At 42.9% G+C, this 24,231-nt stretch overlaps 1 protein-coding gene across 6 annotated transcripts in view; it reads right to left on the bottom strand.

Annotated features, from left to right (window-relative positions):
* The window catches only part of NARS2 (asparaginyl-tRNA synthetase 2, mitochondrial), a 54,049-nt gene that overhangs the window by 1,243 nt on the left and 28,575 nt on the right, over positions 1-24,231 (bottom strand). The window contains exons 7-13 of one of the 6 annotated variants that reach the window (XM_075742519.1): positions 19,157-19,289; positions 12,748-12,846; positions 12,300-12,337; positions 10,481-10,547; positions 8,907-9,044; positions 7,673-7,770; positions 5,535-5,561 (exon numbers count right to left, since the gene is read on the bottom strand). In XM_075742519.1, coding sequence (XP_075598634.1) covers positions 5,535-5,561; positions 7,673-7,770; positions 8,907-9,044; positions 10,481-10,547; positions 12,300-12,337; positions 12,748-12,846; positions 19,157-19,289 — 600 coding nt within the window. Of the gene's footprint in view, positions 1-5,531; positions 5,642-5,709; positions 6,493-7,672; positions 7,771-8,906; positions 9,045-10,480; positions 10,548-12,299; positions 12,345-12,747; positions 12,847-19,156; positions 19,290-24,231 lie in introns of those variants that run through there. The other 5 variants (XM_075742518.1, XM_075742523.1, XM_075742521.1 and 2 more) reach the window with 5 other exon arrangements.

Genomic DNA, 24,231 nt, shown 5'->3' with positions numbered 1-24,231 from the left:
AGTTGCCTGCTTGGGTTTGTTTAGTCCTTGCCATGCTGGTACTGAAATCCGCCCTACAATAAATTCTTTCATTTTCTGTTTTCTTTTCAATAGTCGAAGTAATTTCATTTCCAGTAATTTCTTCAGAAGCCTAAATAGGTCTTGCTGTCTGCTGAATATTCCTTTTATTTTTCCTTTTAAGGTAATTATGATGGCTTTTTGTTACTTCTTCCCCAATCACTCTTATAGACTGATTCATTTATTTCCACAGTATGTCAGCAAAAAATCTTGGACATATCTTCTCCAAAAATGAGATCTGGAACAGGAAATTTCATTTTGGAGAACAGCACCTGTTGTGCACAGAAAACTCAGAAAATGTTTGGAAGCAGATATTCCAAATATATGGGTGTCAACAAGATTATGCTGGTTCTTTAGATTTCTCCATTTCCCAGCTGGACTGTGGCTGATGTGATACACAGGAACTATATTTGCAGCTATAAATTGTCACCTACAGTTTTATTTTAATAGGAGTGAAAAACATCTCAGTGGTTCTATTGATTTATGGGGCCACTTCTGCGCTTGCTAAGGCCACAAAGTTATTCTTTATAGGAATGCACTAGTAAGGGATTGAGTGACTCCAGATGTATGACATGCTTCTAATATTTGTGTATGAATATTTTATCATTCCAGTTTAAAAAAAAATAATAATCAAGTACACTTAAATATAAATACATATATGTTTTTCTACTTAGGCAGTAGAGTGGAGGGGGAAAAGCACCGTGAAAAAAAAATTACGATTGGATTGATTGTAATAAATGGCTTCCCAAATTTTAACTACCGTTAATGAACTGCAAGGAAAAAGTGTATTTCATAGTGTGTGTATATACATATTTATATAAATTGATATATATATTTATATGCAAAATGTACATTATATATATTTAAGTGTACTTGCTTGGACAGAATTTTGTTGGCTTGAAGACTACATTTTAACAGAGTGAAGCCAAAGTAACACCACTGATCTCCTCTTAAAATTTGGGAAGCCATTTATTACACTCAATCCAGTCTTGAGGGTTTTTTTCCCCTCCATTCCACTGCCCAAGTAGTAAAACCAGAAGCAGAACTTCATAGAGTCATATAACTTCTTACCTCCTCCTACTAGCACTGACACACGACGCGCAGTTATGCCTATACTGCATGTTGAACAGCAGGCTCAAGAGTGGGACGTATGTTTTCTGATCTCTGGGACCCACGTGCTTTCTATCTGTGCTGCTGGGTTTTTGCTTGGCTTGCTACGGCTCAGTTGTATCTACCTCACACCTTGTGACAAAGATCATGCTTAGGATATGAACATGTAGGCTGTGCAACAGCACGGTGGTCTTCATCTCTACCCACCTCATACAGACTGCATTTAGAAGAACTTGAGTTTCACTGGGAACTGCCCCCGGGGAGCTCCACTTTGCAGCTTTTCAAGGGTTTGCAAGGAAGATGATGGGCAGATCTGACGACTTGTAAAATAGGAAAGACCTCTTAAATATGAGGGATATTGGTGCTGGCCGTGGCAGATCAACCTGTACCAGCTCAAAAGTTCTGAGCAGAACTGGCAAACCAGCTGGTGACAACTGTAGCCGTAACTAGTAATATAAATAACAGCACAAATATTTCTGCTGACGTTTATGAGCATATCTCAGCCTGTGCAAAGACAGTTGAGACTAAGCCTAGCATCTTTTCTCCCCTTTTGCTGGCAACAGAGTTTATAAAGTCATTGTAAGGAGATAAAATAACTCAGCTTCTTCCAGATGAACAATAATAATAAATTCTATGGTTGCCTATCCAGGGCTTTCATCTGTAGATCTCAAAGCACTCTGAGAAGTCATTTTGGCAAAGGGAGCGAAACAAAACCCATTAAAGTTAATGGAAAAAGTCCGTTGAATTAAACGTGCTGAGGATCAAGCCTGTGAATCCTTTCTGATGACTGTGCTTAGAAGAAGCAAAGGAATTGAGAAATTTTCCATTCTTCCCAGATGAAAGAAAAAGTAACTGCCTGCAGATGAAGGGAAAATTCCCTTTAGACTGGAAAATGCTCCCTGAGGTCTTCCTACATTCAATAGTCTCCAGACACTGGATGTTTCTCACCTCAAAAACAGTCATGAAGTAGTCTAGCTATTTCTCCTAGTAGCTCATATTTAAGAGGAGAGCTGAGCCCTCCATTGGCAACTGGGAGAATGTGCAACATTGTTCCACGGGGGAAATAAGTTTCTGCGACCCCAGCTAGCCCTGGAGTTCATGTTCTGGACCTGGAGGATTGGTAGTTCTGCAGAGATTTGAATCTAACTAAAGTATGTGCTGCAACAACGTCCCCCGGCAATGAATTCCAGGAGCTTGTTATGTGCCAAGTTAGAAGAGCATTTCCTTTCATCCTTTTAAAAATCTATACCCTTTTATCATCATCACGAGCTCCTGTGTTGCACGGCAAGGCACTATGAAGATCAGTGCTCTCTCAGCGACCATTCATAAGCAGAATGTATTCTTTTCGGTCTCCTTTCAAAACAAATATAATCTTGATCTTTTATGTAACCCTCTTGCTATACTGAAGCCTCTGCAGCTAGTTTGAAAAAAGTAAGGCTGAAAGAACAAAGATATTGTAGCCCATGAAGTTGAATACTCTACTGAAAAAAAGGAAAAAAAAAAAGGAGGATAATGAAAAACTACTAGTGAAATGACATTTGAAAGGCCATTTTGTTGAATGTTTCAGGAAATAAACATGCAAAGCATCGCCAGGTTCTGATGCTGGGTAAAACACTGTCTTTGGTTTAAGACAGCTTCTGCTCTGCTACAGCTTTTTGGGAATCCACAAAAAAAGCATTCAGGGACGTCAATCTAAACCACTCCCATTGGCACGAGTGGGGTCTGGGCATGTTTTGGCTGGCATTAGCACTGACTTTCTGCCTGCTTCCGTACGGCCCAGGACAGCGCTCTTGTTTCTCCCCAAAGCAGTAGTAATAATAGGACCGGATGCCTGTGAAGGAGAGTGATGTGCTACCCGTTTTCGCTGGGCCCTGAAGAAGGTTAAAGGATGATACGAATGCCGTCACTGGCCCTGGATTGCAAGTGGGCTCACCAGTGCTGCTGTTCCTTAAGTCCAACTCCTCCTTTCTACCTCGCCACACAAGGACCCAACAGAACACTCTGGCATTCCAGCTTCAAAGAAAATGAGAAATTAAAGAGCCCAACACAGCTCAATCTTCTCCATCTAGAGCAGGAGCAAGGCCAAGATAACACAGCAGTATCCATTCTAAGATAGCAGGTAACACTTGCTCTGCCACTGTGTACTTTCACCAGCATTACACCAGAAGATCAGAAAGGTTCCTGGACTGTAGAGGGTTCAATATGAGGCCATCTTCTCCACTGATGCCATGACGATAATCAGAGTGAGGAAATGGGTGCCTTACATGGAGAAAGACTGTCTGAAATGCTGCTCAAGCTGATGGTAGTGGGGACACATTGTTCATTACAAAGTACCTGCTCTGTTATTGCTCGTGCTGAGCTGGCACCTGGAGGCTACAAACGGGATCAGGACCCCTGTTTACAAGGCCATATACTCAATACTCCCTGGTCACAGAGAAAGCAAATGAATTCTCAGAGTAAATTCTCATCGCCCAACTTTCCCACCTCACTTCCACAGACCTCTCTCAGTCTAGCCAAGATCAGCATCTACAGCACTGAGCTCCTTTCTATCTACAGTTCAAAGGAAGGAGTGTGAAAATAAGATAAAACAACTCTGCAAAATCAAGCCAAATAATTTTGCAACTCATATTCTTTACGGAAAGAAACCTGCACAGCAGCAAAGATGTAGTGAACTGAAGAAGATTTAGAGGACTTTGACCACGTCCCTTTATCTATGTTTTTAAAAAGCTTTCTAAAAGGTAGGAATGGGCAGAAGCGTAACGGTATTCCAGATCATCAGTTGGCTCTTTGCCCAGTGATTCTCCCACAAACAAGGCACTCCTGAAGCTGTCCTAGAAGTAGTCGGCCCCCACAATGTCCTCATGCTTAGTGGGAGAGGAAAACAGGTAGAAACAGAGATACGGCAATATATAAGAGATTTCAGAAGGGATCACATCTCATTGAGTTGCCCATTCTAAAGTCAGAAAATATTACATTTACAAAAGAATGACTCAAATGTTCTTCAAGGAGTTTGTGAGCCAGCTTTGAAGACTAAATTCAATCACTAAATTGGAAGGGATTAATTTCAGTCTCTCCTGCCACCTCCACTGAAAGATGGATGCTGGCAAACCATCTACCTGTTTTCTGGCAGATTCTGGACTATAGTCCAGAAGCGTCCAGGATTACTCCTATTCTGCACTTTCCCAGGACACCAGACCCTGCTACAGCAGGGGGTAACAACAGTTTTAATCTTTGCTGGGAAGTTACATCATTTGCGATGGAGTGGAGGGAACAGAGGGGGAATGAGTCTCTAAAATGAGATTACAGGAGGAAAGAATTTCCAGAATGTGATTGCTACATTTCACGTGAAAATGCAAATAGCTGACACGCAATGTCTTAATCTTCTCTCTTAAGGGAAGCATGAGGCAGGGCTGAGCTATCTTAGTAGTGATGAAAGGCTCTGCCACCAAACAACAGACTACCTCAGGCTGTATCTCAGCATGTAGCCACACAGCTGATCATCCTTGGTCGGGATAATCCTTCCCTCAGATGAAGTGATACGGTGTATTGTGGTCCATAAATACAAACAACAAAGGAAGACATTTCATTCACCCTGTTTGCAAATGGATGATGTAAGGGTCTGCCATGCACTGGGCTGTTCCTAAGTGATCTCATACTGAGGGAAGAGGAGAGTGAAGAATCCCTACACTTATTTTGCTTTTTTTCAAGGCAGCCTCCCTAATGATCATTCCAAACACTGCAGAGTATTTGAAGATACTCTTCTAAATTTAAAATTCTCTGTGCTATCACCTCTCAGTAGCTGTGACAAAGTACCTACCAAGAAACATTTGTCAAGACTAACATTAAGATCCTTCTGTCGTTTTAATAGGCTAAACCGTTAATTCAAAGGTTGTTCTGTCTCCTTAGCAGGACAGTTTTAATTGCTTCAACTGCTTTGTTAGGGAAGATTTTTCGACCCAATTGCCCTGTCAATTACAAAGGGAGTTATTCATAGAGCTGTTAAAGGTCACAAATTGCTTGTGGTTCTGTAACCTGTTTATCTCGTGTGATGGCGGACAGAATCTACTCAATATGGAACACAGCTTAATGATTTAATACCAAAAATCATTGATGGATTGTAAATTAATCTACTTCATGCAATCCTGAAAGGAATGACCTGTGCTGTGAGTGGAAAAATTGGGAAGATAAACTAAGTAGCATTAGATTAAACTTTGTTTAAATGAACTGGCTGTTCCATTTAGACTGGCAGTGACAGCAGGGCAACTGGGCCAAGAAATGTCCCCTCAAGAACAGGATCAAAAAAACAAAATAGTTGTTTAGAGTCTCAAAAGAACAAACAGAGCTTGCAGATCAAGATAGTGTCTTACCATTGATAGGCATCTGTGAGTCCTAGTCTGTGGAACAAAAAGAAAACCCCGTGTAAGTAAAGGAACAGAGGAGATCTGCACAAGCAGCACTTGCCTGGAAAAGAATGCTACAAGAAAAGGGAAGGTCTGATGACTAAACTCAGTCCAAAAACGAAAGGCAGGAAATTAAGGGAAGACATGATCAGTGCTGTCAGTTCTGGTAACTGGGAGACAATCTTGAACAGATTCCCAACATGCTTCTTAAAATGCAAAGTTTGTTTTGTCACCATCCCAGCTTCATGCAAAGACTTGTGCACATTCTTAACTATAAGCATATAGGTAAACTCTACTTGTGAATGTTCAGAGAGTACAGGCCCGAATATTAGATTTACAATAACATGCAGCCAACCTCATTTATGAGTGAGGCAAAAATCTCTTCATACATGTGGCTATGTGGCTCCCCTTCTGCAGTGCACAAACCCACAGAACTCCTGTCGCTTTACTAATGTGTGTCAACTTCTGTAAAACTACTAAATAAAATACGTCTTTTTCTAATTGCCACCAGAGCACCCTCTTCCCTTTTCAAGCCCTGGCAGAATCAGAGTGAAGTTGTTGGTTTTTTTCCCTCATTTCTCTGAACATGAACAGAAAACTCCGTAGGCGAAGAGAGACCACTTCTCTCATCTTCAGTGCATTGCAGCTATCCCTGATTGAGACTTGGAGAGCTACTGTATGAAGCGTGTATAAGGAGACAAGAATCTCCTTCTTTCTCTCTCCTAGTTGTGCTGGGTCTGCAGGAAGTAGAATTTAAAACCCTTAACAAAGTATTTGGGCTCAGCAGATCAGATCCTGAGTACTCAAAATTAAGGAAAACGTAAGACAGGTGTTTTGCTTCCAGGTCATCTTCAATGCAGAGCTGTACTTTAAGGTCACTGAAGACACACCCCATTTGTAGCTTGAAACACTTCCTATGGCTTTCCTGACAAACAAGAAAGTCTGGCATCAACCTCCACAAGGACCACTCCTGCTTCCCCACGCCTTGAGGGCTGTGGACTCCAGATCTTACCGGCAAAAATTTCACGTGAAAAAGTGCAGCTGGCAACATTGTACTTTGTTTCAGCTAAAGCATGCCTGCTTAGGGAAGAGTTCACAGGGAGAGTGACAGAAAGCACAGGGAATAATATCATCCTGCACCACAAATTAAGAACCAATGCTCTGGTGATTTTAAATTGCCCTGTGCCTTTTGGATTCATTATGCTGAAATGGATTGTGCTCTTCTCCACTGACTAGATATATCTCTGTGAGCATGTGGCTGATTTAAGCAACAAATTCATTCCCAATGTGAAAATGATGTTACTCTGGGATTAATCCTCCTACAAAATTGCTTTGCACAAGTGTACGACTGGCACAAATGGACTCATCTGAGTTATGAAAAGTTCTTTTGAACAATCAGACAGGATACAGGGAGTAATTGTCTGTGGAGAATTACCCCATCTATAAAGTCGATTATTGTTAACTAAACGGCAACTTTGATATTCTGACATTGAATTGAGCCTAAAATCACTCAAAATCACACAATCCAGAATGAAGTTGCAGGAAAAGAGCCCATATGACTCAGTACAGGTCCCAGGCACTTCCAATGAGGCTTCCCACCAAACTGTTAGCAAAGAACTGCATTCTCTTAAACGATGCCACTGAGGCCAGCTCCATCACAGCTAGCAAAGCTTCTGACCAAAACTGCAGTTCCTCAGTTATATGTGATGACAAATATATCTAAGTTCTGTCTACGTGACAACTTCCACCTTCGCAATCCACTCTCAGCCACAAAAGCTGTGAAGAAAAGGCTTGAGGATGAAGTGCCTCACACCAGACTCAGACAGTCTCAGCAGAGCCGAGGCATTCTGCTGCCCTGGCTTCCTAGTATAAAACAAACTCTCCTTCTGCGATGAGCTAAAACAGAGAGGCACTTTGCATACCTACAGCAGAAGCACAAGACCTTCTTCACCAGTTCACCTACTGGGATAAATAGATATCTCAAAGACAACTAATAGGGATTTTTAAAATAGCATTAGTTGCCCTTCTCTGTCTTGCCAACCACTGAGAGCTGCTGAACCACTCTTGGTCAGGCTAGTCTCCTGGCACCTGTGGGTTTTCCATACCTCTGTAAGCGTGACTCAAGGAAGGGCAGTCGCTCCTCTCTCAAGCTGCCTCCACACAATTCTCCTATTCCTGGTACGAGGAGATCAACAGCTGCAACCTTAAAAGAAAGAAATCTAACATAACTCATGCCATGTAGCCATACGGTCTACAGCAGTAGAGTTGATACTGGATAGCTGTTTGTAAAAAGCTGCTGTTATTGAGTCCAGGATGCTTAGGTAAGTATTTGCAAATGCTTGAAAAGTTGCTTGTTGACAGGAGAAGGCTGGGAGGGAACTTTACAATGATAAACACCAGTAAGTCTAAAGAAAACCTAAGCAAGTGCAGTGATGTTCCAGACTGAGGACATCTACAGCAGGTGGTGTGAACTGTATCACACCAGGTTACTCTGGTGACAACCTGTGCATGTCGGTAAGGCTGTGCAGGGTATGAAGAACCCAACAGTAGCTCACAAGGAGGCAAAGACACACGGGCAAGTTTCCCAAAGCCTTGATTCCCTTAGAGTTTAAGCTGCTCTGATGCTTGTAACTTGTGTTTACCCCGCCTGCCCCCATTCCTTGAGTCAGCTCTAGTGGATCAATGGCACTGATGTGCCAAGTGTTAGGATCCCAGTGGTGTCACCTATGCTGTTAGGTGTGGGCTGGTTTTCTTCTGTTTTGTTTTGTAGAGTTACTTCTCTTATCCCACAGCTGAACTGTTGCTAGATTTAAAGCCAGTGAAGTGACAGTGACACACAGTGGGGCAGTCACTCTTTTTAGTGCAAGCAATGTTTCAGGTTGTTTCACTTTAAGTGGGAAATCACACGTTCAAAGCATGAGACTTGTGGAGGAAGAGTTTACGTCTTGTGCCTATCTGCTATTCGTGGATTATATGAATAGTAGATTTGGATGACAAGAGAATCATGGACTGCTTGGAGCCATGCAATCCTAGATATTTCACCTAGTACTACAGAAGTCTATCAGAAAAAGCAATAAACTATGGCAAACCTGTCTTAAGAGATTTAAGCAAAAACTTAATGCCATCCAACTCCTGAATCTTCCTCCTCCTGTCGTTCCTTCTTTAAGGATTTCTTCTACAACAGGAAAAGACTGGATAGGATCACCAGATCATCATGTCTTATCCTGGACTTCTTGAGTGGGAAGCCCAGCAGAAGACTATCCTTATCTATCTATCTATCAGCAGACTAAGACACAAGCTTAGCCAAAAAGGAGGTGGAATTGCGACCCATGGACTCACTGTGTGTTGAGGTCCATCTTCATTGTCCCGCATGTAGAAAGGTTTGAGGTCGTATGGGTAGTTAATCACAAACACGGGAACTTCACCACAGTGCTTCACCAGGTACTTTTCATGTTCTGTTTGGAGGTCGCAGCCCCACTGTAAAGACAGCAAAAGGGACCTGGGATCCTGCTTTGGTGCATCTTGCCTGTGGCAAGAGACATGGCAAAATCCTGGTGTAGGAGAGATGTGCAGCTTTGAATAACATGAAACCAAGGACAGCATCTCCTCACACAAGCCACTCTGAAAATTTGCTAAGCAGACAGAGAGTTTCATGAGTTTTAAGGCAGAGCAAAGCAATAAAAATAACATGGTTTGACTTCCATAGAACAGGGCCAGATCATCCCTGCATCAAGCCCAAGCATCTGGTATCAAATCAGAAAAAAACCCAAACAAACAAACAAACAAAATCCCCCAAACCACACTCCACATAGCTTAAGGGAAACAGGCACCTATCCAAAATCAGCTTAGTCAACTCAGCAACCCAGTCTTATTTCTGTATTACCTTTGGTATACAGAAAAAAGCTTTGCTAGGCTGACCACTCTCTTCCCTGCTGTGTTCTGTTACATGCTACGTTAATTCTCACTTAAGAAAACCCAGCATCCTATCAACCAATTCTTTGTTATCAGAAACCCTGGACATTTGCAATTCCCCTCACTCCTCCTTTCTTCCAGTGATGTTATAATTTCTCTTGCTTTTGACTAGCCCACTATAGGATGTGCAAAGAATATCGGGGGAGTGGAAGGGGAAGAGGGGAACAGATATTCTGGAGACTCTCCTCATCTGAAAATATCCTGAGTTTGCTGTCTCAGCTCAAGGTAGTACAGATACAGGATTTGAGGTTCTACACCCACTTGTACACAGAGACAAGACAGCTACCCAACCAGCTACAAAGGAGGCTTCAGCCAGAGGGTTATTTTCCTCAAAGCATCAGAATGAGATAAAGATTAATCAGTATATACATGAGATGAGCACCACCGCATATGCTCTCCCTACTGGTGTGTGTGTTTGAAATTGGGCGAAATATGATTTTTAGAAAACCATAATCTAATAGTGTTAGAAAGACTAGCATGTGATTCTTTTGCCCAGTTAACGTCTATGCTTTGGAAAGACAAGGGACTCCCTTTACCTACGTCTAGATTACACGTATTCTGACAGGGTTTTGGCTTATTAGTCCTTGTCAAACTCTTGGTGCTATCCTATCATTCCTTTATGTGAGAACTATTGCAGCAACTCTTCTTACATGATTGCTACTAAAACCAACACATTCAGCACTACATGCATACAGGAAAGAGAAGCGCCTTTGCTAAAACCTTGGTCCTTCAACAGCAGAACCCATCACCTCCCTCCCTGCAAATGTTACATGTTCTTCTGCTACAGATCCAACTCCTTATATTGATCCCATTTCAACCCCAAAGGGCAAAAGTTATGCCTGGGTTACAACCCAGCAAACACCCCAAGTACTCTTGTGGTATCAGAAAGAGAGAAAGGAGATCTACACAGTTCAGGCTGGCTGTGCCTAGTAACTACCTACCTCTGGCTTGAAAGTGAAAGTTTGAGAAGCTTGCTTCAAAATTTCCACTGCTTCATTGTAGGAAATTCTGCAAGAGGAAAAAAAAAAAAAGTCTTTAAGATAACTATGAAAGGAATAACAAGAAAGTTTTCTGGCTAAGTGTCGCACTGGAAAATTAAGGAAGCATTTCCCCAACACCATGCCAACTTGTGCTATGATGTCAGACTTCCCAGCAATGTTTCTTTGGACAGAAACCAAAAACCATTTTATACGGCAAGAACCCTATGCTTTCCTGTGCTTCAGCTACATGCAGGGCAGGAAGTGTAAAGCTCTCAGCACACTTCTGCATTACTACAATGTTGCATTTCAGTCTGAAGTGAGCTCTGCAGAGAACTGCTTCAAAATGTGCGGATTTTTTTTTTTTTTTAAGAAAACAATGTGCCCTCATTGGCATAGCTCCAACAACATGGCTCAACTGTTTAGGACAGTGTCAGTCAAAAATAACAGCCCAGAGTGCAAAGGGCTTGTAGCTCAAACATTTTCATTTTACTTTGCAAAAACTATGAGATTTATTTGCAGCAGTGTTTCCCTACTCCTGACAGATCTGAGAGCAGATTCTCCACCAACTTCCACCAGTACAATAGAGTAGCATCATGGCAGAGCAAACAGAACAAGCGCAGTGAAAGATACTGCAGACTTGATAACTGGAAGTCAAGACTCAATGGAAGATACTTTTGCTGACAGGTTTTCTGCATACCAAGCAAATGTGGACAGAGAGAAGAAAGAATAACCTGATCACAACAATTTCATCTCTCTGTATCATTGGCTAAATCCAATTATAAACCAAATTCCCTAAAGAGCGTGAGCTCTTTACACCCAGCTACAAGGTTTCACTAATACAGGGAAGGCTTCTGGAGGAAATACCTCAAGAAGGAACATACTGCTCCATGCGTTTGGGTTATGCGAGGCCATGGTCCAAATGAGGTATATCACTGGCACAGGTTCAATGCATGGAACTGATGTGTGTAAGCCAGGAATGCTCCGGATCTGCCAGCAGAGAGAGACAGAGCGGGAGAGAGAGATGGGCTGACTCACTCTCTTTTTCCTTAGACCACAGGAGAAGCTGAGTACAACTCTGTCCTCTCAGGAATATCAGATCCAAAGAGAAGAGGACTGAAACGGGGAGAGAATGACTTCACTGAGGTCTCCCGCGGTGCTTACGCAGGCACAAGGCACCGGGAGGATCTATCCTGATCCTGTTGCCCAAGCGTGGCTGTAGCTGCTTTACAGGAAAACCAGTGCTGGGCTGAGCAGCCCTACAATGTTCTGTGGGATGAAGACAAGAGTAGGGAAGGGGAGGTATTTTTGGGGAAACCGAAACCCTTCAGTTGTTTAGCACACAGAGAACTGTGAAAAGGAGTTGCGCAAGTAATCGGGAAAAGAAAACCAATTGGGATTTGTAAATATCAAAAGAATAGTTTCATCAAAAGGGAGCCCTTAGAGTGGAAGAGTGAAGGAAGGCAGAGCACCAAAGCCAAAACCAAGCAAGACAGTGAGCAAACCACTGCACAGGTACATGCTGGAAGGAGGATACCCTTACAGAAAGAGGATCTTGTTCAGGGAAGCTAAAGCCAAAGGCCAGCAGATTCAGATGCCACTCTCACACAGAGATGAAAGGGCAACTGGTGAATAGTACAAAGGGAACTGCAATTCATGCCCTTTTGCAGGCATTATGCTAACCCAGAAGACACTGAGTTGGGAAGAAAAAAGAACATATACAAAATAGGAACTCTTTCCCCAAAAGTCCCCTTCCAGATCATTTTGAAATCAAAATACTTACGTCACAAATTTGTTCTTCAGCATTTGTTCCAACCTGTCCTTGGTCAAAACAAGAAAAAATAAAAATGTAAAGCTACTCTTAAGGGTTCAGGGTCCCAGAGAAAACTCAGAGAAGCTACTTCCCTCTCAGTTTTAATTTGTAGGTCTGCATTGTGATCTAGATATGGGTCAAAATCCACTCCTGGCCATTCAGTGCTAAAAGGGTACCCAACTATTGGAGCTGATGATTCAGAGGCTGCCAGATGATGTGACAGCTACAATTCTACCATACTTGCTACCAGCTACAGAAAGTTGTGTCTCCCCTCTCTGTTGGCCTGAACAATCACTCAAGCTCAGGCTTATTTTTAGTTTGTTAACACATGCCAAATTAAAAAAATTAAGCATCCCTATAGTCAAGAGCCCCCAAAATGCGTAACGGGATTGCAGCTCTTTCCTGTCACATTCATTACCTTCTGGGTAGGAGCTATATATTTATGAAAAAGCTCGACATCACGAGGACATTTGGAGAGAACAGTGCTTGCCGTTGTCTTGAAGAGATCTTCCATAACCTAAAAGAGAAAACAGGAGAGCATGAAAAATTAACACTGCTTAGATGTCCCAGACTATAAATAAAACACGGTACACATCAGCCAAAGGAGCTTCAGTCCTTCTGCATGGTCAGACTGCATAAGAGGGTACCAGCTCGCTAATGCTCCTAATTAGCAGGCCTGCTCAGTAGCTGGAGAGGACTGGAACCTGTATTTCTGCTGTGGGTTTAGGGCTTCAGCGTCTGCTGATCGCCTCAGTATCAGTCAGGTATCTCCAGTGAAAAAAGCACAGCTAAAATATTCGAGCAGCAGCCCTGGTCAGCCACAGACACACACGTTACAACCACTTGTAGTGACTGGTCTCAGATTAATTATTAGTGAGGCGTCTGTCCCGTAATGAGCAATTGTGGTTTTCTGCTTTGTTGTTAGAAGAGGCAGAACTAAAGGAGAGGAGAATAAACGTGTGCTGTGTAGAGACAGTCCATCAAACAGATCCCAGCTACAGAGACTCTGCACAGTAAGAGCAAAGCAAAGAGAACAGGTACAGAGATGAACAGTTAAGAACTAAAGCGGAGGACACATCAATTAAGGGATGTTTGAGAAACTAAAAAAAGATGTGGTTTTATTTCCGTAAACTAATGTGGATTAACTAAATGACATTATCATCCCATTTGGATATACTTATCCAGTAAAATGGGCTTCACCCATGAAGAAATCAAAATGCCATTTTGGTTCTAAACAAAAAAAGCCCCCACGTGGAATGCCACTGCATTTTGATCAACCTGTTTTAAGAGTAATTTTCTCTTTTGGTTAAGCAAAGCAGACCATCCAAGATGCTTGCTGTTGTGCAGATTAAGAGTTCCCATGACTCCTCGTAGACTCACGCCTACACAAAGCAGGTAGTTGATATCTGTGCAGTACTGATGATTTTCCAGTCCTGGAAAATGCCTTTTTTTTTTTTTTTTCTGCAACCATAACAACTGCTTCATTAATTGCAGAGTTGAGAGAAGTGAAGTATCCACTGATGATATCTAGGTGAGCACCAGTCCCTAGACACCGCAAAGCCCAGGGGAGACTAACTGTGAAAAGATGAACCTGATGTTCAGTCAGCAGTTCTGAGGAAGAAGCAAGTCTCTGCCTTTCAAGGAACCAGATCTCACAGTGTAAGAGGAACAAAAGGCAAAGAAAAGAAGAAGCTGGGCTACTGACATAGCCAAGATGAGATTTCAGGCACATTGTTAAACTCTCATGTTTACAAGAACATCCTTCATCACCCGTCCCAAACTGCTGAAACACTGCTCTGTGCTGATAAACCACCTCTGCATCTCACCAGCCTCCAGAAGCTGGTAAATCAGCCCATTTTGACTCCTCCGGAGCCAAACTCAGCCTCCAGACTCCTGCATCAATCTGGGCCCTCTTTTTAAAAAGGGAAGATCCAAATAAAGGAACAGCATTATCATATGCAGATGAACAGTTTTACCCCTACTGGTACTCAAACACAGAGGAAATGAAAAGCTAGCATTCCTGCTACTCAGTGGCAAATAACCAGTCAGCTTTGAACTTTCTTCAAAGTAGCTAGAAAAAGGCTTATGCAAATGAAATTAGAAAACTTCTTGGCAATTCATCTGGTTTCACCAGGCAGAGACGAAGGGATTTTACATTAAGCTTCCTCTTTCTAGAAAATGAAAGTATCATCTGTTTTCAGAAAAGCATGTTGTTTAATTAGCACTTTTTTCCCTCACTGTGCGATAAAGTAACAATTAGGTTCCCACAGCATTCAACACAAGCAGCTTCCTCTTGTGGAAAAAAAGATGTGGGTGGTATGGGAAAAACAATCTGAGAAATATTTCCAGGTTTGAGACTGAGGTTTTACCCTGGCAAAAAAGACAGACACATGGGTCATGCATTGGCCTCCCCACTGCTCTTACCCTTACTTATGCCAAATGGGTACTAGGCACAAGAAGTGGATGGAAAAAGGAAAAGGGGGAAAAAAAAAAAAAAAGCTCTTGAATTGAGAAGTTATGGCTTTAAGCAGATAATATAATGAAGGACTGCAAAGTAGGCTGTATGAAAAACGAGTGGAGAAGCATAACAACTGGTTTGAGGGAACACGTGAGCTGGAGATACAGGCGAAGTGATTGGTTTGAACGTATCCTGAAAGAAACATGTCCGATAGGAGATTTATACAGGGAAAAAGCCATGAGAATCACAGCAAGTAGCTCATCTCAGAGGTAGGACTCCTGGTGTCCAAAACCACGTTAATTTGGTTGCTTCATAATGGAAATGCAGAAATTGTGCTGGTAGGAGGGCAGTTGAAGAGGACAGAGGCAAAAGTTTTCCTTTCTCCCTCATCCCTCCCAGCCTTTATCTCTTGATTTTCACCTTTCAAAGAAGTTCAGCGATATCAGTCCTGGCCGTCCCCAGTGCTCCTGTGGAACCGAATGGTTAACTCGCCGCTTTTGATTAGGAGCAGCTCTCAACTTATTGTCTAATTTTAACTTGGATGTTCTGATACTGCAACTTATCCTCTTCCCAAATGAAATTATGACCAGAGTTGAAACAGAGCAAATCATCAACAAAACAGTGGTAAATGTCAGCAGCAGCAATTGAAGGTGCTGCACGCTACAAGAAGGGTTCAAATCATCACCTTTATTATGTAAGACACACCCAGAAAAATTGTAAGAACTGCCAGTAGGATTTCTGTTTATGCATTTACCTGGGGCATGCATATGGATGCAGTGTAGATCACAGGCTATTTACATATGAAATATTCATCAAGTGGACCATTATTTCTTGCCTTCATGCTTGCTCACACACACTGTATGTGTATGCACATATGCACACATACATGGGGGAGATCCACATCTGAACTTGGTCACGAAGTCTCCTCTCTCAGCTATATAACCAAGAGCTCAGGACCCACTCTGGAGAGATGCTGTTGTTATAAAAGGAAGGAGACTCTTGTCTGTCAGATCACTGCTTCACTGACTATCAAAGCTGAAAAATAAATGCTGATGGAAGTTAGGAAATTTAAAGAACCTCAGCTATGGCAGCTGGGTGCTGCTTCACAGAAGGAACTTATAGCCCTGCAGATAGCCCAATGTCCCTACAGAGCTCTGGGGGCATGGCACTTGGAACAAACCTTTCCCATGTGACTACCAGTGTTTGTTTCCTTGAGGCTGCAGTCAGGTTTGTCCAACGGTCTTAGCCTTGGCACCAAAGACAGAAAGTACTCGGAGTGCAAACTATTCTGGAAATCAAACCGCACCCACGTTTCAGTTCTAAGGTTCCTGAAACTGGCAGCCAACATCAGTGCTACTGTTGATTTCATTTCATGCCAGAATTCCCTTCTGTAAAACAGAGGTAATAATGCTCCATGTCACTGGGCTGTAATGACAGCAAATTAATTTTGATGAAGTACATAACCAGTGGAAGACAATACTTCTGCCCTCAGGACAGAGCTCAAATACTGTGTGTTAAATTGTATTCTCCATCTTAAAGAGATGGATTCTCCATCTCTTAAAGAGACAGCAGTGCTAGGATGCGATCTTGTTAAGGATGACTAACACTATGCATGAACTCCCAAAAATGCCCCCGGGAAAACTTCCTTCTGACTCTTCCTACCTTTACAGACTAAATAATGGTTTTTTTAGCATTGTTTTGTATGTGTGTTTGATGAAATTCAGTAATGACTGCATCACACGGCCTCTTTGAGACCCCATTAGTGTCATGAGTGAGGTAGGATCCTTTAAATCCACTGCACTGCCCAGACTGTGGAACGAAAAATAGAAGGTAATGTCCTACAAATATGGCTACATGACAGACATCTCAGAGGACAGATGAGACTGGAGACCTAGGACCTCCAATTCAGGGACTGTTGAGTCAATGGCCCTAGTGAGTCCAGACACTTCCATACAAATTGGTCCCCTTCCACTGTCTTACCCGACCTTCTTCTAACTCCCTTCTCATCCAGTTTGGAGGAAGAGTGCCTTGGGGAAACTTGACTCAACTTCTTGACTAGACTCCTCTGGCCACAGAGGCCTCTCCTTTGAAACATTTACAGACACCTTGTGCACTAAAGTGGTAATACTATCACCCAGCCACACAGTATAGAGTGCACTGACTACGTGGGACTTTCAACAGAAAGTATTGTGAGAGTTTAAGCTTCTTTGTAGCACTAAAACAGGTTTTGGAACAGAAAAGAAATTTAGATTGCATGATTAAGACACATGAGACTTCACAGGAACTGTGCTAATTTAGGAATAACTGACCGTTCCTCTGTGCAATTACAGTGGGGAAAAAGGCTGTTGCTCTAAAGGCTCTGCTCCTGAATACATGTAACTGTTATTAAACCTTATTTTTCCTTTTCTTTTGTGAGGAAAGCTATGTTTCTTTTGGAGCTTTGGCTGAGAGAAACATCTCAAGCCTCATCAATGAATGGTAAACGTGCACATCTTTGTAGCAAGGCTCTTCTTTAATGGTGTATAAGCAAATACTTCAAGATGTCCCTGAAGATGCCGCACACTCCCAGCACACTAACTGGCTGAAGTTAGAGGTATTCAGTCCAAATGTTGAATACCGATTTTAAAAATAAATTTTAAACAATCCAGCTCTTTATGTGAGGACAAAGTTCAGATGCGCTAACCCTGGCCAAGAGCCCCCAAGGCTTTCAACTGGGCGTTTTGCACCAAACAAAGAACTTGCAGATGACGACAAACAGACAAATTGCCCAACGGGCAGATACATAACAGAACACTGAATTTAGGTCAGTTATGCGGGGAAAAAGAAACTTAACTTACTTAACTTAGGTTTTAGAGCAGCTGTCAGTTTTTGGTTTGTTTTTTTTTTTTTGTTGGGTTTTTTTTTTTTTTAAAGAGAGATTGCCCAAGGATTTAAAAATAAACAAAACGGGAACTCCACTTCTGCAAAAGACAACATCACAAAAGCAAGCATGTTGCAATGTAGACTGCTATGAGGAATGCAAAACGATAGCTGCTAGGAGACTTTCTGTTAGAGGGAAAGATGCTTGTCAAAGACTAGGGACAGAGGGAAGAAGTGAAAGAGCAGAGTGCAAGCTGAGACTTCATAAGACGTTTAGCAACAACAAAAGCCAAGTCAAGGGTGGAAGTTCCTCCAGTTCCTCCTTTCCCTACAAATAAAAGCCCTACGCATTCCAAAATAGTTCTCAAATCTAATTCTTTGAACTGGCTGTGTATACTTCGAAAGCCAAGAAATTAGGATTCTCAGCACAAGAGCACAGATACATTTGTGCTGCGTTCAAGGGCTTGAACACCCGAAGACCCTGCTTATTATACTAGATAAAAGCAGTGAAGATTTCCACCAGCTCCTGATACCTAAACAGGGGTCTCAGAAATAAGGTGTAAACATATACACATGCTATACTCTTAAGAATACACACAAAGTTGTTCTGGAGAAAAAGAGAGACAAAAGAAAGAGTAGGGTGCTATTAATGACGGAGCACAGAGATTCCCAATGGATCAGTCCACACAGCCCAGTGTCATCCAGACATCCAAGACGCAGAAGCAGCGCACACAAGAGACAGAGTATGTCAGCTCTGCTGTCAGGCCATGCTGACTCAGCAGACTGTATGTGATCCAGGCTGAAGAAACCATCACCTGGATGTTATTTTATACATCTGTGGCCAGTGCCTCAGGTCTTTTTCTTTTTAAGGCTATTTCTCCAATAGCTTTTCAAGTTCCTTATCAGATATATGAGAGTGCATGTGGATGTTTACTCACAAGTCCTACTGGGCATAAGCTGGTTTATGCTGAGACTAGTAAAACGCATTAGCATCCATCATGCAGTTAAACTGCAACCAAGAGGTCAAACCTGAAAAATCAAAAGCTAGCTGACTAAGGATTTCCATCTTCTGCTAAAGCCACAGTGAATAGTGTATGCCAGGAACTGTTGTTTCTACTTGAGATTTCAATGCAGGTTTCAAGGAGCTCTTTACAGACACACCAAGGGACACACTGCATAAATACTGCTCAGATTCACTGGAAAGATGCTGAAGGTTTTGAAGGGGAGACTGCCACTTCCATTAGTGCCAGTCAAGCACATGTACACATTTCCTGGCAATACAGCAACCGTGCAGCCTCCCATTCAGATGTGGGCTGAGTTCATCTGCCCTTCCAAATCCCCTCTGTGGCCTCATCTCTGCTGAGCAAACCCTGATCCTTGGGAAGTCCCTGTGCTCTTACCAGGCTCACACAGGGCGAGAGGAGCTGCAACCTCCGTTGAGGGCAGGGAGCACAGCTCATGGAGGAGGAAGTTTTGGTACTAGTCCTGCATAAACACTTGGAGTGCCCACCTGCATGATGTCTTGGAGGCTTTCGGTGAAGGACAGCTCAGCCTCTACCATATAGAACTCTGCCAGGTGCCGGCGACTCTGCGAGTTTTCTGCTCGAAAGGTCGGGCCGAAGGTGAACACATGGGTAAAAGCCCTGCAAGGCAGCAAGAAACAGGTAGGTCAGGCCCACCACACCAGCGAGTCTATAATATTGAAAGTTCCGTCCACGAGCTCACTTTTCTCCCAGGATCTAGGGGCACTCATGTTTCCATTTCATCTTAACCAGTTTAATGGCACTGTTAGGTATGTTGCCATTACATTGCTTCAGCTGGGCTTTAAGAGGAGTTATTCACACCTCTCCATGCCTCAGCGAAGTTGCACAAACCCTATTCAGCTTTCACTAAACACTACTCACACTCAGGACACTTTTTTGAAGCTGTGTGGGACTAAAAAATGACATGCTGCAGAACTAGATCACTGGAGAAGCACCCGGACATCGCACCAGTCAGCCTCCCCTCATCCACATCCCTTCACGTTTGTTTGGCTGCAGGGTCTGACCTTTATGGGTGCTGTGACACTGCAGAGCCCAACAGAGCAGAGAGGGTCTTGCTGCTGGAGTTGCTGGGCCAGCATTAGCACTGTGAGGTGGCAGGATGGATGTATGGTGTACGGCTTGCAGTCCCCCTCTAGTGGCAAGATCAAAGGTTATTGCTGATAGAGCCTTCAAACTAGACTGGGCTCCTTCCACACAGCTAAAAATGGTTCAGCTCAAAGGGATCCCTACTGCAGAGAACGCATCTGGGATATCATTTTATGCTGAAGCAACCAATGCATTGCCTATTATGAAGCTACTTCGCCAGCAACCTTCTGGGGAGTCTATTTAAATACATCCTCTCTTACTCTGCCGTCATGTCATGCTGTGTTACACAGGATACAAAAGTCTTCTTGATTCTCCACTTCCTTTGTAAGAATCCTTCCTATCAAACAGCAACACACCTTTAGAAGTTTTATTTTTACTGTGGGGAAGCTGCATTCTAAGCAATACCTTTCACACTATGGGCTATAAGCACTTGGGCTCCTGGACATCCTCAAGCCACTGAGAGCTTCCAGAACAGATGCCATGATAGCTGTGTTTCCTCCCGTACTGCATGGGAAGCAAACCATGATTGAGGAGAGAGTGAGCTACTTCAGAAAAGTCATGGACTCGGCAGCTGCTATCTCTGGTACATCTTTAAGTTGACATTATTTTTAGCTCTAGACAGTGTGTAGGAGAAAAAGAACAGCATCGGTAGAGATTAACCACAGTTTAACACTCATGAAAGGATGCGTGCTAATTGCTGGCGTTGGCATTTGACTTGCATATTGCTCTGTAAGCTTTCAACTTAAAGAGGATGTTCGCTGAAGTTTCTGTACAGGCTAATTTTGTGAAACTGAAGTTTAAATAAACAAGGCTACAAAAAGCAGTGTTTTTCCTTTGCCCCTTATTGAGGCATCTGCACTGCAAATAAAGGAACACACACATTCTGCTTCACTCATCTGTTCCCTCACACCACATGACGGTTAAAGGTTATGAGCTAAAGAAACAGCACTTTCTTTTTCCTTGAGTTCCTAGTAGTAAACACACCAGAAGAAAGTTCCAGGTCAAGATTCTGAATACGTAGCCTGCCTATAGGTTTCTTATCCCCACCGGCTCTGCTTTCCCTGTTCCAACAATACACTTTCTGGCTCTACTTTGCTCCTGTAACTGCACTCTCTCATATGTGACCACACCATCTATGATGTTAACCAGATTTTGCAGCAAACATCGTTCCTGAAGCATCATTTTCAGCATGTCTCTTTTTCCCTCTGTTGCCCTTCTTGCTTGCTGAGCTATTACTGTAAATTTCTGCCGTCACTTGATATTCCTCCTTCAAACTGCCCTTTGCTATAGTGTCTATAAAACCTCAGCAATGTTTAGATAAGTGATGTACCAAGACTGTTACTCACTGCACAGGTCAGTATTATCTCATCGGTTATTTGTGCTCCCTCATCTGTAGCCATCTGTTGTCTTGGGTTATAGAGAAATGCGTGTTCTTCCTCACAAGACCTTTTTGGGTTTTTTTCCCATGTTCCTACAGCACCTGGTACAACAAGGTCTTGGATCCAAAGCTTAAGAGCCTCAACTGCTATAGCAATACAAACAACAAATATGAAACAATGAGTCACTCGGCCAAAATTGTTCAATGTTTAAGGCAGAACTGGTCAAAAACTGTTGCTGGCCAGGCTACAGAGGTTGGCCTGCAGTGGGAAACAGGAGATGCAGGTTCTTGTGCTATCTGTGCCCATGTTTCAGGCTTTTGCTAAAATATCAGAGAAAGAATTTTCCCTAAATAAATCAGTTTAGTCACAAATTCAGATTGTGACTGGGCCAGGACTGGACACAAGACAAAAATATTTTGAAAAGCTTGCAACTGCTGAAGTACCCACCCAGGACTGCTGGGTTTTGATGTACAGGTCTCTAATTTCTCCCTGCATGAATTCTTCAAAAAGTAACACTTGAAACTAAAGTGTGATAACCAGGTGGCTAGCAGGAGATCCTGTCCCACAGAGCAGCAGTCTGGCTTCAGTGAGACACACATTTCTCAGCTGCTGTCCAGGCATGGGCACCGACCGACACTTCACTCAGCGTGGCAGATGACAGTCTCCAGCAACGCAGGCTACTATGAGCACTTTGAACTGTACTTATTTTCCTCTGAATAGCAGCCCAAGCATGATGACTAGATACTTATCTTCCAAGGGGCTCGCTGGCTGCAAGATACCTAATATAATAATAATAACAATAATAATAAATCCTTATTGCTCCAAGATGTCAACTGTGGTCAAACACTTCACAGACATAGATTGATTCTGTGATGGCAAGAATAAAGGCTCCCTGTGCCTGCGATGGAGCTTTTGGGTAGGACAAGTGCAGAACAACTCCCACAGGAACCGATTTCAGTCTTTTCTCAGCTCTAGGCATCCTGACGGGACCAATCTTCTCTAACTAGTACATCGAGCACCACCTACATTTACAAAATGAACCACTAGCACTGCAACTTCATAGACTAAGGGCTTTGTGATAGCCTGTAGAGAACACAACATCACTCGTGTAGGACTCAATTTGCCTGCCTGCCCCTTGGAGGAAAATAAATAAATACCAAACCCAAAATAAATCCACATCTGCAGGGAGGGGAGGAATCATTCATTTCTCAGGCTAATTGTAAAAGGAAAAGATAGATACAAATAACTGTGAGAATTTCACCACGATCCTGGGACCCTGGCAAAGGGAAACTAGCCAGATGTCATGCTGGCAATGTGATCAAAGGAGCGCAGTAAATGCAAGTCATCTGGTAATGGCAATGCAGCACTGACCAGAGGCCTGGACTAACAGAGAAACACAGCTAAAAATACATATAGTCACTGTTATCAACTCCAAGTGCAAACAATTATTTTTCATCCAGGCATTCTGATACTCTTTACTGTGCTCCACCATTCAAGACATTAAGCAAACGCACGCTACACGAATCCGACCTTTATTTGTACTTCATCTGCTATTAAAAAAACGTATCTGTGATTTGATACACTGCTATATCACACTGAGTGTGTATAAATATATTAGAAAAGAGGGATGGGAGCTGACTCTGCTCCAATTTCACCGTACCGAGGGCAAAACCAGTCATTTTGTTCTGTGTGCATTCAGCACCTAGCACAATGGAGTCTCAGTCCAGGACTGTGACTCCTATGATCTACGATGCAAATAATCAATCATTTAACATTCCCAGACCTCTGCAAGACTTCCAGCATTTAAAAATAACTTGAAAATTCTGGCTAAGTCTCCAAAAGTGCCTAGGTCAGCTGGGGTTGTGGGCACTCAAGTCTTTAAAAAAAAAAAATCAGTAGTGCTAATTCCTCATCTCCAACAAAAGCACACACACAGGAGGGGGGGTGGGGAAAGCAAGCCCAATAATCTGTCGAGCCCTTTTCCTTAGCCATTACAGGCAGAGCAGTAATGTCTGTAACACTGTCCTTGTACGTGCTACCAAAGAACACAACAGAGGCTTTGAAACGAGTCCCTTTGCAGTCAGCTTCGCCCAGATCAGAGCTCTGGACAGCAAACCCGAGCGCATTTATGCAGTTCACAGGCGCTGCCGGGGTCGACACCAGAAGAAGGCACAGAGCTGCTTAATTAATTGCTCCCTTTCTGGGACTGTATTTTGCTCTGCCCAGTTCTCTGGGAAAATTTGAGAGCTTAATGTGGAGGCCAAGAGAATACCCACAGCGTTCCTCCGACACACTGAAACGCTGCAAAAGCCAGAGCCCCATCCTGCAAAACACTGAGCTTGCTTGCCCCAGACCAGCGAAGGGTTTAACCACCTTTTTAGGCACAGGCTCACAAAAGTCCCTGTGGAAGCAGACAGTAGCACTTGGATGTGTTGCTGGAGCACAGGTGTCATCTGCACAGACAATCGCTTGGTGGAGGCTCATTCTTACACAGGCTGCATTTGTGATCTCCAAGCTATGAACACCCAGGAAGGGAAAAACTTTCCCCTTTTCACCCTTATTTTACACACTACTAAATCCCTCTTCAGAAGCAGCTACCTCTTCCCCCTTGGAGAGCTTTACGCCACGCAGAATGAAAGCTCATTTCATTTGAACTCGTTGACAATTCATTATTGAGGCAGTGATAGAAACCAAGAGAGAAGTATAAAGTATCTGTGCCCAAAGCTGCTTAAAATCATCCCTTTAATTAAACTCACACAATGTTTGTAGGTCTGAGCATCTCTGCCTTACTGGCAATTTTTACACTGCAATCCAAATATAATTAATTGTGCCGATGGTTCCCAAGCCAGGAATGGATTGTGCTCCTTTTCTGAGCCAGGACTCCATGCTGCTACCAGGGTAATAAAGACTTATTTGTGCTGTCGAACCAAGGGGATATAACTCTGAGCAAGGCTATTAATCAAGAACATGCAATCCCTGCACAGTCAGCTTACAGCCTATGCCAAGGTCACACCACATGGCAGTGACACAGCTGGAGGCAGAAGCTGGTTGTTGTGAGACTCAGGGCTAAGCACTAA

The sequence above is a fragment of the Balearica regulorum genome, chromosome 1 (assembly GCF_011004875.1).
Source record: "Balearica regulorum gibbericeps isolate bBalReg1 chromosome 1, bBalReg1.pri, whole genome shotgun sequence".
Classification (NCBI taxonomy): domain Eukaryota; kingdom Metazoa; phylum Chordata; class Aves; order Gruiformes; family Gruidae; genus Balearica; species Balearica regulorum.
The sequence above is the reverse complement of the archived record's forward strand: the minus strand, read 5'-3'. Positions and strand labels throughout refer to the sequence as shown.